The sequence below is a fragment of the Aythya fuligula genome, chromosome 6 (assembly GCF_009819795.1).
Source record: "Aythya fuligula isolate bAytFul2 chromosome 6, bAytFul2.pri, whole genome shotgun sequence".
Lineage (NCBI taxonomy): Eukaryota > Metazoa > Chordata > Aves > Anseriformes > Anatidae > Aythya > Aythya fuligula.
In genome coordinates this window covers 8,878,229-8,892,947 of record NC_045564.1, presented here as the reverse complement: position 1 = coordinate 8,892,947, position 14,719 = coordinate 8,878,229, and the positions used below count along the sequence as shown (strand labels likewise).

General features: G+C 44.8%; 1 protein-coding gene across 1 annotated transcript in view; it reads right to left on the bottom strand.

Moving 5' to 3' along the window:
- UBE2F (ubiquitin conjugating enzyme E2 F (putative)) overlaps window positions 1–14,719 on the bottom strand; it is a 60,207-nt gene that overhangs the window by 6,958 nt on the left and 38,530 nt on the right. The window contains exon 9 of the mRNA XM_032189883.1: window positions 13,479–13,541. Coding sequence (XP_032045774.1) covers window positions 13,479–13,541 — 63 coding nt within the window. The remainder of the gene's footprint in view (window positions 1–13,478; window positions 13,542–14,719) is intronic.

The window sequence follows — 14,719 nt, the reverse complement described above, 5'->3', positions numbered from 1 at the left end:
GGCTCCCCTCGGTGTTGAATAGCTTGTGGGTAGTTCTCCAGCCCAGAATAAAGCCTCATTTAGTCAGTGTGCAAGAGTCAATTTGCAGCCCACACGCTTTTACCCACACAGCCACAGAATACCTAGCAAAACTGAGAACGGGCTTTAAAGCACACATTCAGCAAGCGAAGATAGCCTGCAGATCTGTAGGCAGTCAGGTTTCGCTATCATTACTTCCCTCCTCCCCCCAGCACAATACAGCCTCCTTGATATTCCCCTCCTCTCTCCAGCTCCTTCATCCTCCTGGGTGCAGGTGGGAGAGGGGCGAGGCTGTGCTCCGAGCTCCGCGTGCTCTCAAAGCCTTTTGCTGGTGGCTCACTCCCAGAGCATCCTCTCTTTATTCCTGCTGCCGATTTGCATGGAGGTTATGGGAACTGGATTTAGAGATGCTGCTGCTCTGTTGGGTTTGATGGAAATTGGAGAGTGTGTTTGAAGGGAATGAGGACTGATGGGGAAAGGGACAGATGGACGGCACTGCAAAGCCCTATTCCTCTACAGAAAGACTGCCAAGCAAAGCAGCAAACACTGGGAAAATAAATTACAGTGAGGGTGATGGAGCAGAGGAGCAGGCTGTAGTCTCCATCGGAGATGCCCAACATCCACAGGACGCCGTCCTGGGCAGCCTCCTGCAGCTGACTCCACCACGAGCTCAGGGGCTGGATTAGATGGATCTGCAGAGGTCCCCGCCACCCTCAGCAGCGCTGGGATTCTGTGAGATGCCTTCTGAAAATATCTTGAGGATGATGTGCTGGACACGCCGTCGCTGCAGAACAACCAGCCCTCCCAGCATGATTCAGACTCAGTTTATTCGGTTACGCCGGGCATAAATAAGCAAGAAAGAACAAATCTGTACTCATATCGAGGCCTCCAACTTCAAGTCCAATTAAAAACACGAGCTCTTCATGTAACCTGCCAGCTGCCTAGCAAAATTTCCCAGCGTCTCCTCACTCATTTTAATCGGTAATCCATCATTTTGTATTTCTTCAGATTATTTTGCTACTGTTGCAGGAATATGAGACTGGCGGGCTCCAAAACAATACCCAAGTTTTATCGGAGAAACCAAGGGAGAGAAAACAGAAATCCTTCAAAAGCAACAGCAGCACCGAGGCTGGCATGTATAGCCAGACTGGAGTGAGGCTCCAAACAAAGGAAATTCTGTGAAAAGTCTAATTTTCAGTTTGAGGAATGATGCAGGGAAGTGTCAGGCTTGTCAACTCAATAAATCCTTTCCTCTCAGCTGCAGAGAAATGCTTTTGTTCTACACCTAATTGCTATTATCTCATATTCCAATGTGCTCCAGACCAGATTGTTTAGTACACGGCTGAATTCCCCTCCTACCCCTACCCAGCTGTAGTTTTACAGTCTGGGAAGCTTGAATCAAACAATGAAACCTGAAGTGCCGTGCAATTCTGCATCTCTCCCCACGTAAAATAACTCACATTAATCACGTTGAATTGATTGCCACCGACTTGAACCACACTAGAGAGAGAATTCCCTTGAAGCCAAGGAATTACAGCCAGGACTGCCTCTTACACCAGCTAGAGAGAAGTGAGAGTTACTTAAGAGTTACTTACTGTTAGGGACTCGGTCTTGAGACCAATTTCCTTGCCAAACAATCTCTGTTTACCACAACAAGCACTAGATTGTGGGGGTGATGTTGCTAAGATGTTAGAGAGTAAAGCATTACGACGAGAGCCTTGGCTGTGACTGCAGTCAGTGCAGCACTGGGCTGATTTAAGACACAGTCTGAAAGCCAGACAAGGGGATTATTTTGTTGAAAGATTAAAAAAAGCAGAAAGTCAAACTTAGTTTATAAAATAGGCTGCTTCTCCCCTTTTCATCTTTTTTGTATAACACGAACCTTTGGCACCCACACGGAAGATGAGCAGCACGTCAGAGAAAAGCAGTCTGTGCTCCTTCAGCCCTGAACTTGTCAGAGCAGAGACAAAGCGGGCTGAAAAGGTTGCCTGTGGAGGAACATTACAGCAAGACTGAGACACATTCAAGTCAAAATTAAGGAAAGGACAAGAAAAAGAATGCAAGTTAAATGCCAGGGCATTAATTCAGGATTAAGATGGTCCAAATGAATGCCTAGCCATTAACTGCCTTGTTGTCTCCACAGGGTGAATCATTTCCCTCTCTGCACTGTGTTCCCTCCTGCAAAGCAGCAAAAATGCAACGTGCTCTCCATCAGCGTGCTTCGTTTCCACTGATTTAATGTCCTTAATAAGAGCTAGGAATTAGATCTTGAGTTTAACTGTGACTTAGACTGCCCGAGCCCTTGTCACCTCTGCCACGGTGGTAGCTGTGTCCTCTTACCATGATAACGAGTCCTCAGCTGCTTCAGGGCTCTGCCAATTTGTACAGCTCCGAGTCCTGTCTCCCAGGAACTGCTCAAAATTGCATGCTGGATGCAAAAACTAAAAATACAGACATCAGATCCTGTGCTACTCGCACAAAAGCAAGCGTCAAACACATGTACGAATTTTGCTGCAAACCAACATTCACTAAATCTGTAATATTTTTCTTTAAAAACGTTTCTTCAGGTTATTATTAAAAGGCACCAAAACTGAAACCGCTTACAATTACCACTAATTATTGTAACAAAAATGAACTCAAAGCGAAAAGCTTGGCCTGACTGCAGCCAGTGGAAAAATAAACCCAAAAACCAAAACTGCAAGCAGTGAAAAGTTAAATTTAATTCCCAAAGAAGCAAAAGTCTTAAACCAAAGGATCATCTTTGTTGCTGTCTGCTAAGTCTTTCAGGCCTATCTAATTATTTAAGCATTGCAGCACAGCAGACAGACATCTGTGGGTTTTCAGACAATGTGAAATAACCAGAATATTCAGAATACGTCCAAGCCTAGTTTACTGACTCTTCCTCTTATTAAATGTAATTCCCATTTATTTTTCAAGAGGGATTTCAGCTCCTGGGTTCATGTGCTCAATGATATTAAAGAATCAGAAGCAGCTGTTGTTTTCTCCAACAAGCAGGGCACGCACTCTGGAAGCTGCACAGGGCTTGTTTTGAGCTGAGCGATAGGCAAATACCCCAGCAGCGTTCGATCAGAGCAGAGGTATGAGGATGGAGGCTCTGGACCATTCGTGCAGGTCCTGCTGAATAATCACATAAATTCCAGAGAAAGCAATTTGCAGGTTACCTGGTGAATGCCTTCACTAGTGAAACACAGCTTTCTAGGCACCAGAAGAATCCAATATCCTGGCTCTACATGTTTTGTTACCGAGCATTTACACTGCTGACAAGGTAGTGGGCACGCCACGACAAGCTGAAGTTTGCAGCCACTTTCTGCACAAGTCTGCAATCCACAGAGAAGCCCCACTCCCTGACAACACTTCCCTTGGCAGCTGTAACCCATCCGTTTCCTCTGCTGACACCGACGCGAGGCTAAACAAGGCGGAAATGAGATTTCAGATTATTTTGACAAATACTCGGTGTGCTTGTCTGAACCACATGCAAGCTTGGTTTTGTAGCTAAGAAGCCAGCAAGCGAGCTGCTGTCAGGCAGCATCCCTTCGTGCTGTGCCCAAGCGAGCCATCAGCCTCCACGTCCACAGGAGCTGGCGGAGGCTCACGCTCTGGATGTGCCAAAGGGCGAGTGAGGAATCGCAGCCTGGAATCAAGGCGCATCCAGCACCACGAGGTGCTCTCAGCATGGTGCTTGACTCAAGGATGCTGCTTGACTCCGTTTTTTGCTGTGTGCCTACCAAAATGCTCCTACGCTGCTGCTGCGAGACAGCTGCGCCTGCACCTGCGGCTCCTCTGGTCGTTTTGGAAGGGGAGGCTGCTCTGCCTCACTGAATTACAAATTAAACGGGATGAAGGCAGATACTCGAGCAAGCAGCGCAGAGCTGTCAGTCACGAGCCTGAGGTTCCTGACAAGCAGGCAGCAGGAAACAGGCTGGTAACGCGACGAGCCAGATCTCCTCACTCGTGCACAATTAGCGAAATATCAGGCTGTTTCCATCACCCTGGAGCTAAGATACCCAATCGCCTTCTTCCAGTAACAGCAAAGTTTCATTTTGTTTTTTCATCTCCATTCATTTATGCAAGATTACACCGGGGTGCGTTGACCCAAGACGTCACTAACAGCTTGCTATTCCCCTCCACGCTGCCGTCAGCCTTTGTTCTGGCACGCAGCAGACAGGGATGAGTGGCAGGCAGTCTGCATCCTGACTTCATTACACCTCTGGGCCTTGCAGGAACCGCTGGTGCTTTTTCATGTGTCATGCTGAAACGGAGGAAGGACAGTCAGCTCACGGTGCTCTGTGGAAGGGCTGCTACGTGATCGAGGCAAAATTAAAAGGCTCATCCTGCAGAATTCGGAGTGCTCTCGGTTCTGGTTTAATTGAAAGGGAAAATGATGGCATCCAGCACTTGCCACAGTGAGATGCACGGTGTAACTGGAGTTTTGCAAGCTAGCAGTAACGTCAAACACCAACCTGATCCTTCTGCACTGCTAACAAACTGGTAATGATGCTGTCCCGATACTCGGAAGGTGTGAAATCACACTTTGATCGGCTACATTCTGCATTCAGTTGGCTTGACAGATGAAAGTAGGGGCTTATTATTACAACTTTTCGGCTTTGTGTTTCCGTTTTCTTTGCGTTTCAGCTTTGTGGTCATAATGTTGTTGGCCAGAAATTACAAAAAAAAAAAAAAAGCTTTAAAAATGATACATGCCCACGTTTTAACCTCCTAAAAAGAATTTACCTAGAACTTCAAAGCATCTAACAGCTGGGTGTTTACACTGTGGGACTACAGAACAGAGCCTGGCATTTGACTATCTGGAAAGAAGGACTCCTACATGTTCTGACCCTGCAGAGGTAACCCTGTAAAGCCGACCTCTCGAATCTCCACTTTGGTCCCACCAGCAGGAAAAAGCCTGCTAGGAAGAAACACAAGCACCTCATTAGCAGCGGCCAAGCCACGAACTAAACCATTTCTGCCCCAAACAAAAGCATTCCCACCCAGTGGAGCTGTCAAGCTTATCCCAAAGACGGGTAAAACAATAATTTAGCAAGAAGGCTCTTCCACAAAGCATGGCAGTGGGGACTGAAAGGCCTCCAGCATGCCTTCGGAAATGGCCAAAGCACAGGCTTTCCCTCTAGACCATGTCACTTAAGTGACAGCCCAACTCACTTTTGCACACTCCATGCCACCTCCCCACCTTTTCCACCTGCAGTGAGTCAGGCATGGTGCAGTTTGGGGACTCCTCACCTCGTACAAGCACCCAGCACAACGCCCCCCTGTCTGCTTGCTCCTGCAGCCCCAGCTCAAACACCTTCCCAACACAAAAATGCAGTCAAAAGACAACCCGAAATGAACTTCAAGTAAATGTTTTCAAATAATTCCTCTCTTCTAAGACTTATTTTCCAGCTGTCTTGAGCCATCACTAAGCTTCAAGCATCTGAGCTTGGAAATGAAAATAGTAATTAAAACTTGACTGCTATTAAGTGGAAAATTAAGATTCACGATCAGAGTTCTTCAAATATTAGCGGCACTTTCTGCATACAAAATGTTACAGGGATATGGTTGAGACACTGGAGAAGCTTAACCACGTGTATGGCTGTGATGGGAAACTGCTGGCAACAGGGCTGCACGTTTGGCACAGGGAACTGGGCACAGATATTCCTTATTTAGTTCACCAGTGCATTACTTTTTAAATGCACAATGGGAGAAAGTATTAGAAAAAAAAAAAAAACAACTTCTAGTAAAAACCTTTTGGAGTGCATTGCTCAGACCCAAACAAATGTAGAAACAAATGCTCAGATACAAGCAGGATATAACCTCGGGTAACACATCGCTGGTATTTGACTTCTGGCATACCCATAAGCTCTTTACTGCTTTGCAAAATAAAAACGTTTCAACTGCTTTCAATTTCTTCAAGGAACAGCAGCCATCAAAGGAACGCAGCTATTTCACATAATTCATCACAATCTGGAAAATAAAATGCTTGTTTAGAGCTATTTCTAACACTTTCCACCACGTATTTATGAATAGCTGTCTTTTTCTGAGACGCACAGCAAGATGCAGCACCCACGGACCATGAAATTTTATGTGGAGTATTTTATGTCATATAAATGTTTCATATTGAAATGTCTGCTATAAAACCTTGGTCAATCCTGGTGAGTGCTATCCAAGCAAACGGCTTTGCACTCAGATTTGCCAACAGTCACTGTAGGCGGACGTTATTTCTAATTCTCAGATAGACTGATTTCGAGAGACTTACACTGCTAACTGGGAAATCTAGAGCAGAAAACCCAGCGAGGAACACCCCCAGGAAGGTTTTCGCTGCCAGCGAGAAACCCAATTAACTCAGAGGTGGAAGAGATGTCCCTCTGGGTCACTCAGTTTGTGCTCACAAAGAGGTGAGCTGACCAGGATGCCTTGAGCTAACGCAGTAACTTACATGTTCCCTAAAGCCAAATTTAAAATCATCAACAAGATGAAGAAGAAAAAAGAAAGCAAGCCCCAAACTTCTCGGCTGTGGGTGGGGTGCTGAAAGATTTCTTTCAACACAGAAACCTCTCGTCTCTGAAAAAAAAACAACAGCCCACCATCATCCCAACAGGGAAAACTGAGCACAAAGAGCACGTAAAGACAGATGCCTTGCTCACAAAATGCCTCTGACATAAAAATATTAACCAAAAAAAGAACTACTATGACAGAGAAGCTAAATGAATGAGTTAAATGAATTAACTTGGACCAGAAGATCTGAAGAAATACAATTTTTTTTTTTTTAACCAAGCTTTAATTCCAGTTTGTGTTGCCCTTTGTCTGCTTAGAGGCTCCAAAACACCTACCACAAGCCAGCATCATGCTTTTCATTCAGATGCATCAAATAACGTTTTAAATGGGCTAATCTTCTACTATATGAAATTACATTACTAGAAGAAAACTTGGAAGTGATCGCAAGAGATCAAGGACAATGCAAATTTGAAAACTCCATTTCTTTTCCCGTGCAGTTCTCCAGCTACACAGAAAAATGGATTTTCAAGGTAGACTTAAATCCAAATGTAATTTCACCCGTATTACATATAGGCACAGAAATAAAAAGCCGAGGGGATAAGGGTACAGCTAGCCATGCCATTATTTAGGAAGAGTCTTTAGCAGGATCGAATTGGAAATGATGCACAGGCTGCAAGCTCTGGGACTTTTTAACTCTCTGAAGGCATTAGCAGTCTGAGGACAAAATCACTCGAAACTCCACCGTGATTTACAGGCAGACCACTTGCTGACAACTCTCTCTTTCAAGGACCTACCTGGTTTCAGAAGATACACTCACGTCCTCTCCAGAACATGGCCCAGGTTCTGGCGCTTTGTCCTGGTTCCTGCCCAGTAGGCGGGGAAGGCTTTGAGATTTAAGATTGCTCTATAAAAATATTGAACTGTTTGCTATTGAAGGACTAAAAAAAAACCTGCACAAAATTATGAATAGTTAAAAGGTCTTCAGCAAAATTTGTAACCTACAACTGTCCCTAATTATCAATGGAATTTGTAATGGGATTAAGTTGGCGCGCTCAGTTGTGTGGATGAGACGACATTCCTCAAGTAATTCAAGGAAAACCTTCATCTCCAAAGCCTCACTAGAACAACCTCCAAAGCCTGCAAGCGATTCAGAGACTTTTTCCAGCCTAGTTTCCTAACGAACCGAGGCTATGAAGGGCCATTAAAATCCCAAGAGGAAACTTAAGAGGCGGCTTCGGGCTCTGTACCAGCACCACCGCTACAAACCCATCTCCACAGAAACAGTCCTGAAATAAAACTTACTCATTTTATCACTGACAAGACTGGAACGACAACAACAAAAATAATTGCAAATGCAAAGCGGTAATGGACTTTCTTCTGTAAAAAATTTGGTAGCTGTCAGCACAGCAAGCAACAGAAGGGAAAGGCTGCCCTGACACTCCTCAGCCCCGACAGCTTCTGGCCTCACATACCCCTGCAGCAAGCACTGACCGTGTTTTATTTATCTGAGGGTACAGTTCATGAAAACAGGCCATTATCCAAGGTGAAAGGAGGCTGGCAACGCTGTCCCTGGTGTCTCTCAGAGGGTTTTTGGCACTACTGCAGTGAGGAATGAGAATAACATTAGGACAGGAGTACAATCTGGCACTGTAAGGATGATCTACTGGAGAATAAAGGCAGCCACAAAACATCAGGAATAGTCCAGAGTCACGTGTAGCTGCATTATGTCATGTACAAATCCCAGCTCCCCTAAATTTTAATATCCTTAATATCATTAATATCCTTACAGATGCACAACCCCCTCCCGCTGTCTCTGAACAAACCCACCCCGGCACGGAAAGCTACCGAAACCCAGATGGACCAGACACAGCCAGCGACAGCCACAACTGCCAAAATCGTGCAGCTATAATGAAAAGCCACGATTTCTAAAACCTGGACTAGAACCAAATTCCTCCACGCAAATCAATGCAAAATAATTCATCGTTAAAATGTCAAAACAACAGCACTAGCTTCGCAATCCAGCCATGGGAAGGCAAGGGCACAATTAAAACTCCCTTCACTGATAGCAGCAGAAGGTAGCTAGGAAAAAAAAAAGGGCAAAAAGGCAAAACCAAGAGCAGTTTTACGCAGGGATGTTGTGCTGCGTGTTCTTTACAACCTGGCAGACAGCTGGTAAATCAAACAACGCAGGTAGGGATGAGGATGCTTGGCACCTGGAGTGCCTGCTGGAAGCAGCGCGCTGACCTCCTCGCATCCAGGAGGTTTGCAGCCAGGATTTTATCGAGTCTGACAGCAGCCTTCCTCCAGCAACAAGAGTCATCCTTCCGCCTGGGGCGAGCGAGGAGAGGGCCACGAAGGCGAGGCATTAATCATCTCCTCCTGCCGTGATCACCAGCAGAGAGGTGGCACCCCCACCTGGCAGTGTCCTGTGATGAGGGGCAGGCTGGCACTGCTTTCCAAGGAAGATTCGAATAAAATCATTTACATCAAATTAAAAATATGTTTAAGACTGATCCTTGGCAAATGTGTGCTTGTTCTGGCTAGACTGCTCACCTTTGGTATGCCAGAACTGCTGGGAGAAGTTTTATGGAGGATGACGTGCAAGATTTTCACAAGGGGGAAAAAAAACCTCCTGGATTTTAAAAGGATTTTACCCTTTAACAATGACACAGCAGGAAACAGCTCCACGCACCAGATACTGGCAGGTGAATTCCACTGAGAAGATGGAAAGATCGTGCAGGAGAAGAGCAGGGTTGCAGTGTTACCCAGCTCCTCTTATTAAAGCTCCTCAGACTGACACACGGATAAACAAGTGAACGAGTGTTTGCTAGTTTGCAAGGCTACAAAAATTGTTTTAGCCTTCGAAATTATACAGAATACAACAGGAAAATACAACTTCAATAGGCCATGGCATTAGCATTCATGGTATGGAAGGCAGAGATGAGGAAGATAAGGAGTATTGGGAGAAATATTTTTACTTGAAGCCACGTGAACAGCGCAATGAATTTTCTTGTTGGGTAGCACATATGGCTTTGAAATGGCTTTGGCAAACGCAGACTGCTAGGAAATATAAGGGCAGTGGTAGATAGGAAGCCTTTAAGGAACCCAGAGAATTGCAGTGTCCTGAGATAGCATCTTCAAACACCCATGACAGATGACTGCGTGGAAAGTATTTTCTAGATTGCAGCTAACAAATAGCAGGCGGGTCCCACAGCACCTCGGGCTAGGGAATACACAAGTCCTGAACTCCTGGGCTGATCCTGCTTTGCATTACCAAGGCACAGCCCTATTATTGCAGTGCTCAGCTTGTTTGCCACGGAAGGCAAATCAATAATGCTCTGTTTGTTCACTGCACAAACCAGCAGATCCTACGCTGAGTGCTCAGGAATCCCTGGGATCGATTTTAGCAACAGTCAATGGCTCTGGCATCCACCTAACGAGGGGCTGACTTCTCTGCTAGATACAAAGCCGCTAGTTAAGCAGCAAGTTGTTATTTTAATGAGTAAGTTCTTATTTAAAATCCACCAGAAAACTCAAAGCACTAAACTGATGAGATTTTATCAGCTTGAGAAGATTAAATCATGGTAAACACGCTGCTTAGCTTGTGTAATGACACCAATCATCTTTTTATTCTGATTTATGGAGCCCTAAAACAAAAGAGGATGGCCACTTACCTTCCAGCAATCGTGACTTAACTGCAGTGTCATGTGCAAACCACAGATGTTCCCAAAAGCAACACGACAGAAATGAACAACGCCAACTTTAACTGTTTGCAGAGTAGGCAGAGGGGAAAAAAAGAGTGAAGGGGAGCTACAAATTTTAAGAAATGCTTTACTAAAAGCTGAAAGCCACAGGCAGCAAGTTTGCAAAGAAGATCAGTCTTAAAAAAATGAGCAATGAAGTTGGCAGGAGGTCTACAGGAATACAGACACTGGATAGGATGCAGTCAACGTGCTGGAGGGCAAATGCAGCCTCCAGAGGGAGGTGGGAGGGCTGGAGAAAGGGCTGGCAGCACCCCATGAGGCTCAGCAAGGCCTTGGGATGCTCTCAGCAGGTAATCTGTGGATGCAGAGGTAGAGGGCTGAATATTGAGGTGATCTCATTTAGGAAAATGGATGTTGACTGCTGAAGTTTGTTGTACGACCTCCCCAAAAGTTACTGAGATCTAGCAGAACATTTGGGGACGAAACGTAGAATTATTACAACTGTAGAAACAAAGAAGAGTGCATTTAAAGGTGACTCGATGATCAGTGGCTGACAGAAGCTGCAGGGGCAGAGGCTCAGTAGCTGACAGCTCCTTCCTCGAGCTGAAGGAGCTCGAGGGTTAGGAGCTGAAGCTGCACTAACAGAGCTGATCAAATGAGACTTTTTTTTTTTTTTTAACAGCAATTAATTGAACAACTTGAGCTCTGAATTTCATATAATTTCCTGATATTACAACAGCTATGGCTATGTGCTCTGGTACGATCCAGAGATCTAATGCAAAAATTAAGCAGTTCCTTAAGCAGGGAGAGAGGAGAACCATCCCTCGCAGCCCGGTCTGTAACACAAACACACACGGTACAACTGCTCTCCAAAAATCAGCAGTAAGGGTTTGATATCTCTGATGTGACTACAAACACGACTTCCCGTCAGTTTTGATGGCATAACACCGGCCCAGGGAGCTGAACAAACTCCTGCTCCACACTGTAAATAACCAGAGGCAGGCTTCACGTTATCTGCTAACCTCTCAAGCAGCCACACTTAGCCTGAAGGTCTGCAAAAGGATCCCAGGATCTGCGATGTGAAATGACATCAGTGAAACAGCCATCTCCTCCAGGAGACCCACAAAGACCACTCGATGGGCATTTGGTTTGGCTTTTACAGTCCCACACTGTCAAATGGCCAAAGGGCTTTTCTTCCAAGATCTCCTCTGCACAGCCATCCATACGCAGAACTATTTGCACACAGATATACTTGCATACCTGTACACAGCATATGTGCACGTCTATGTTACATTTATACCAGCTGTATATTTGTATTACGCATGTAGGAGTGTGTCTCAGGGAAAAATTCATTAAGGGAAAATTCATTACAATTCGCTTATGAATCACATTGTGCACTGCAAGTATGTTCTTGAGAGGGACACAGCACAGCAGCTTCGCTTCCCAGTGCAGTGCTCAGACACTACATGACATCTATGCCTCAGAGAGACAAAAACTAACTCAAGCTGCAATTATATCCTTTGAGGCTAATTGTAAAAGCTGCCATTTCTCCCCCTTGCATAAGTTATTCTCTCCAGATAAGCATTATTAGTTTCGTTTTGTGATGCTGTAGAGACATGCTTTGGGTAGCCCAGAACAATACCTGTTAAAATATAAGCAGTGTGTGTCACCAAGTGCACTGAAGACGAAATTCTGATAAGCACCAAAAGAAGTTAGCATGGTAGAACACAAATTTCACATACAACTAAATGCAATGAATCTCCATAGGAGTTTAATAAATTTAAAAAAATAGTCTCTGCATTTTTTTTAAATTTTTTTAACTTAGAAGACTGACAAAAAAAACCACTCAATTTCCTTTTCACGACTTCTGCAGCTGCTGGTATCTGAAAAAGCTTCCATGCTACTAGAGCAGCAGCACTTTGAATGCTCGCCTCTCCTTTTCTGAGGAAGGTGACTTCTTAAAAGCAGCTTGCGTTCTTCCCCTGTTAGGGCTCCCCGGATTTCCAGTTTCTGAGCAAGGTCAGGGGATGCAGGACAGTGCTTTCTTCGCTGTTCTTTGGGAAGAGGACATTACTGCCTGGCTTGTCTGATGCCTCGCAGGGCTCACAAGCCTCTATTACAGGTGCCAGATTTGACACTCAGCAATAGGTGCGTAGCCTCACCATTCCCAAGGGGCATACACCCTGGCACAATGTTGGAACAATTCGGTCTGGCACTGCAAACAAAGACAGTGCTGCCACCTCCACCAGCCTGCTTTTCTTCCTTGAGCTCCATCCTGCCTGAGACTTTCATAGCTTTGCTGCTTGGAAGGCTCCCTGGCACTCTGCACCAAGGTGGTATAACACAACTGGAAATAAAACTACTTCCAGAAGAGGTTTCTACCTACTTTTTCCCACCTTAGGCTAACAGTCTTACCCCATCTGCAAATGCTGATGAATACCAGACTAGCTACAGAGTCTAGTGAAATAAACAGATGGACAGATGAGCTTGTAATCCGAGTAAGATAAAGAAAGTGCACTGCCTCAATTTGCATTTTCAATGAACTGTTCACATGAATACCTACCTAGAAACTTTGCTCAGTCTTTAAGGTTAACCTCGCCAAAAGTATCTGAAGAGTTTAACTTAAATAAATGAGTGATCCTGACCACACCACTTGTAAATTTGATATGCTGAAGGTAAGCATCCATATAATGCACGGTGATACAATTTCAGGGATGCGTGTAAAGGAACTTACCACTTTTGCTCATCTCTACCACCACACCATCTCAGCTAACACGTACGCATCCCCAACACTTCCAAATTTCTTATGGGTCAATAAAAGCATGCAACGTCAAGACTTGTGAAGGAAAAAGTAGCACTTTGGTAGAGAAAGAGAAGAATGAGATGTGCTTGCTGGCCTTTAAGTTAAAGGCTGCTCACGTAGCTGTGCCAAAACAACTCACTGTCGCTTGCTCCACAGAGCATATGCAGCTTGAGGGAAAATCTTAGAAACAAGAAGCAAAAGACCATCTATTTCGGGGGTGTGATGCTCAAATTGTTGACCATAAGGTAATACAGACGACCACGTTGAGTTTACTTGCTCAGATAAAGCACATTTTTGTTTAAATATCTGCTCCCCGATACACTGAGTCACCCTACTGCCTGAAGTACCAGCTGAAATGCTATAAAAGGACTGACTGGGAATCACAGAGCACAGCGTGTGGAGTTGTTTAGGAACAAAATGCTTTAAATAAACCACTGACTCACCTTGTCACGCAAATGATGCTCTGCAGCCTCAATATTCAAGGGATCGTCAAAATTCAAAAGATCCTGGAAAAGAACCAGAGAACATTATAGGGTTTCCCCCCATACTCTCTTCAGAGATTATACAAGAAATCCTAAGCCCTAATGAACAAGAAAATGAAGCAATGCAAACAAGACCAGAAAGCACAGTGCCATTTTCTTCCTACCTTTGTAGGTATCCCTGACAAAGGTAAATGCAAATAAATTTGGTGGTTGCGAACTGAATCACAAGTCAATTAAAGGATAACCACAGCGAGGCACTCGACCCCAAGCTGGCTGCATGCCACATACAGAGATAAATGTAACTAAATGAAGTTTTTAAGGGACACTGAAAATTTCAGGAAGCTCAACTGCTGTTGATTTCTGTTCAAGGGTAAAGTAAACCCTAATTACGTTCAGACCTGCAAACAGCCTGCTGATAAAGCAGGAAGAGTTTCCTTAATGCCACTTCCAGTAGCAAAGTAATTTCATTCTCTCTAACCTACAGCCTGATAGACGGGAAATTTTAGGGCAATGGGAAGAACACAGCCCAGAAGGAAATGGACTGCAAAGACCCCAGGAGTTAAGGACACATGGGATGCAGAGAGCAGAAACAGCCAAAATAAATCTCAGGTCTATCAATTTACATCTCAGTATTAACTCTGGAAGGAGAAAGGGTTAAGAGCAAAGGAAGGCAAGCTGCTGCTAACAGGTGAATCATCACAAAACCAATGCTGAAACACAAAAACCCCCTATTCTGCCTGCAGTCTAAGCCAATTTTCCCCGGTTGAAGACTGCCACCATTTCACAGGTGAGAACAGCTTGCTGCTCTCAGGTTCATTTTCACCTGCATGGCTGACAGATACAGACTTCTCCCTGGAAAAGCCAGCTTTTCAAAGACAAATTATTGTTAAGAAGCAGGGTGGGAGGGGAATACAAGAGGCAAGCTGCAAAGCATGACTCTTAGAGGACACAAGGAATCCCTGAGGCCTCCGATGTGTGACCATCGCTGCTCTTTGCCCAACAGATTATTTGGATGTGCAGTTCTGCCACTGAAGGACTGCTTTGTGCCTCTGCTGGATTTCATCTTCCTCCACTTACTTAACATGCAACGGGAGACTAACTGTGAAATGCAGTTGCTCTTTGTTGAAAGGGCAATGTTCCCCCATCTCCTAAATCAACTTATTCCTCTCCGAAGCAGCCTGGGGCTAACAAAACCTCCAAAG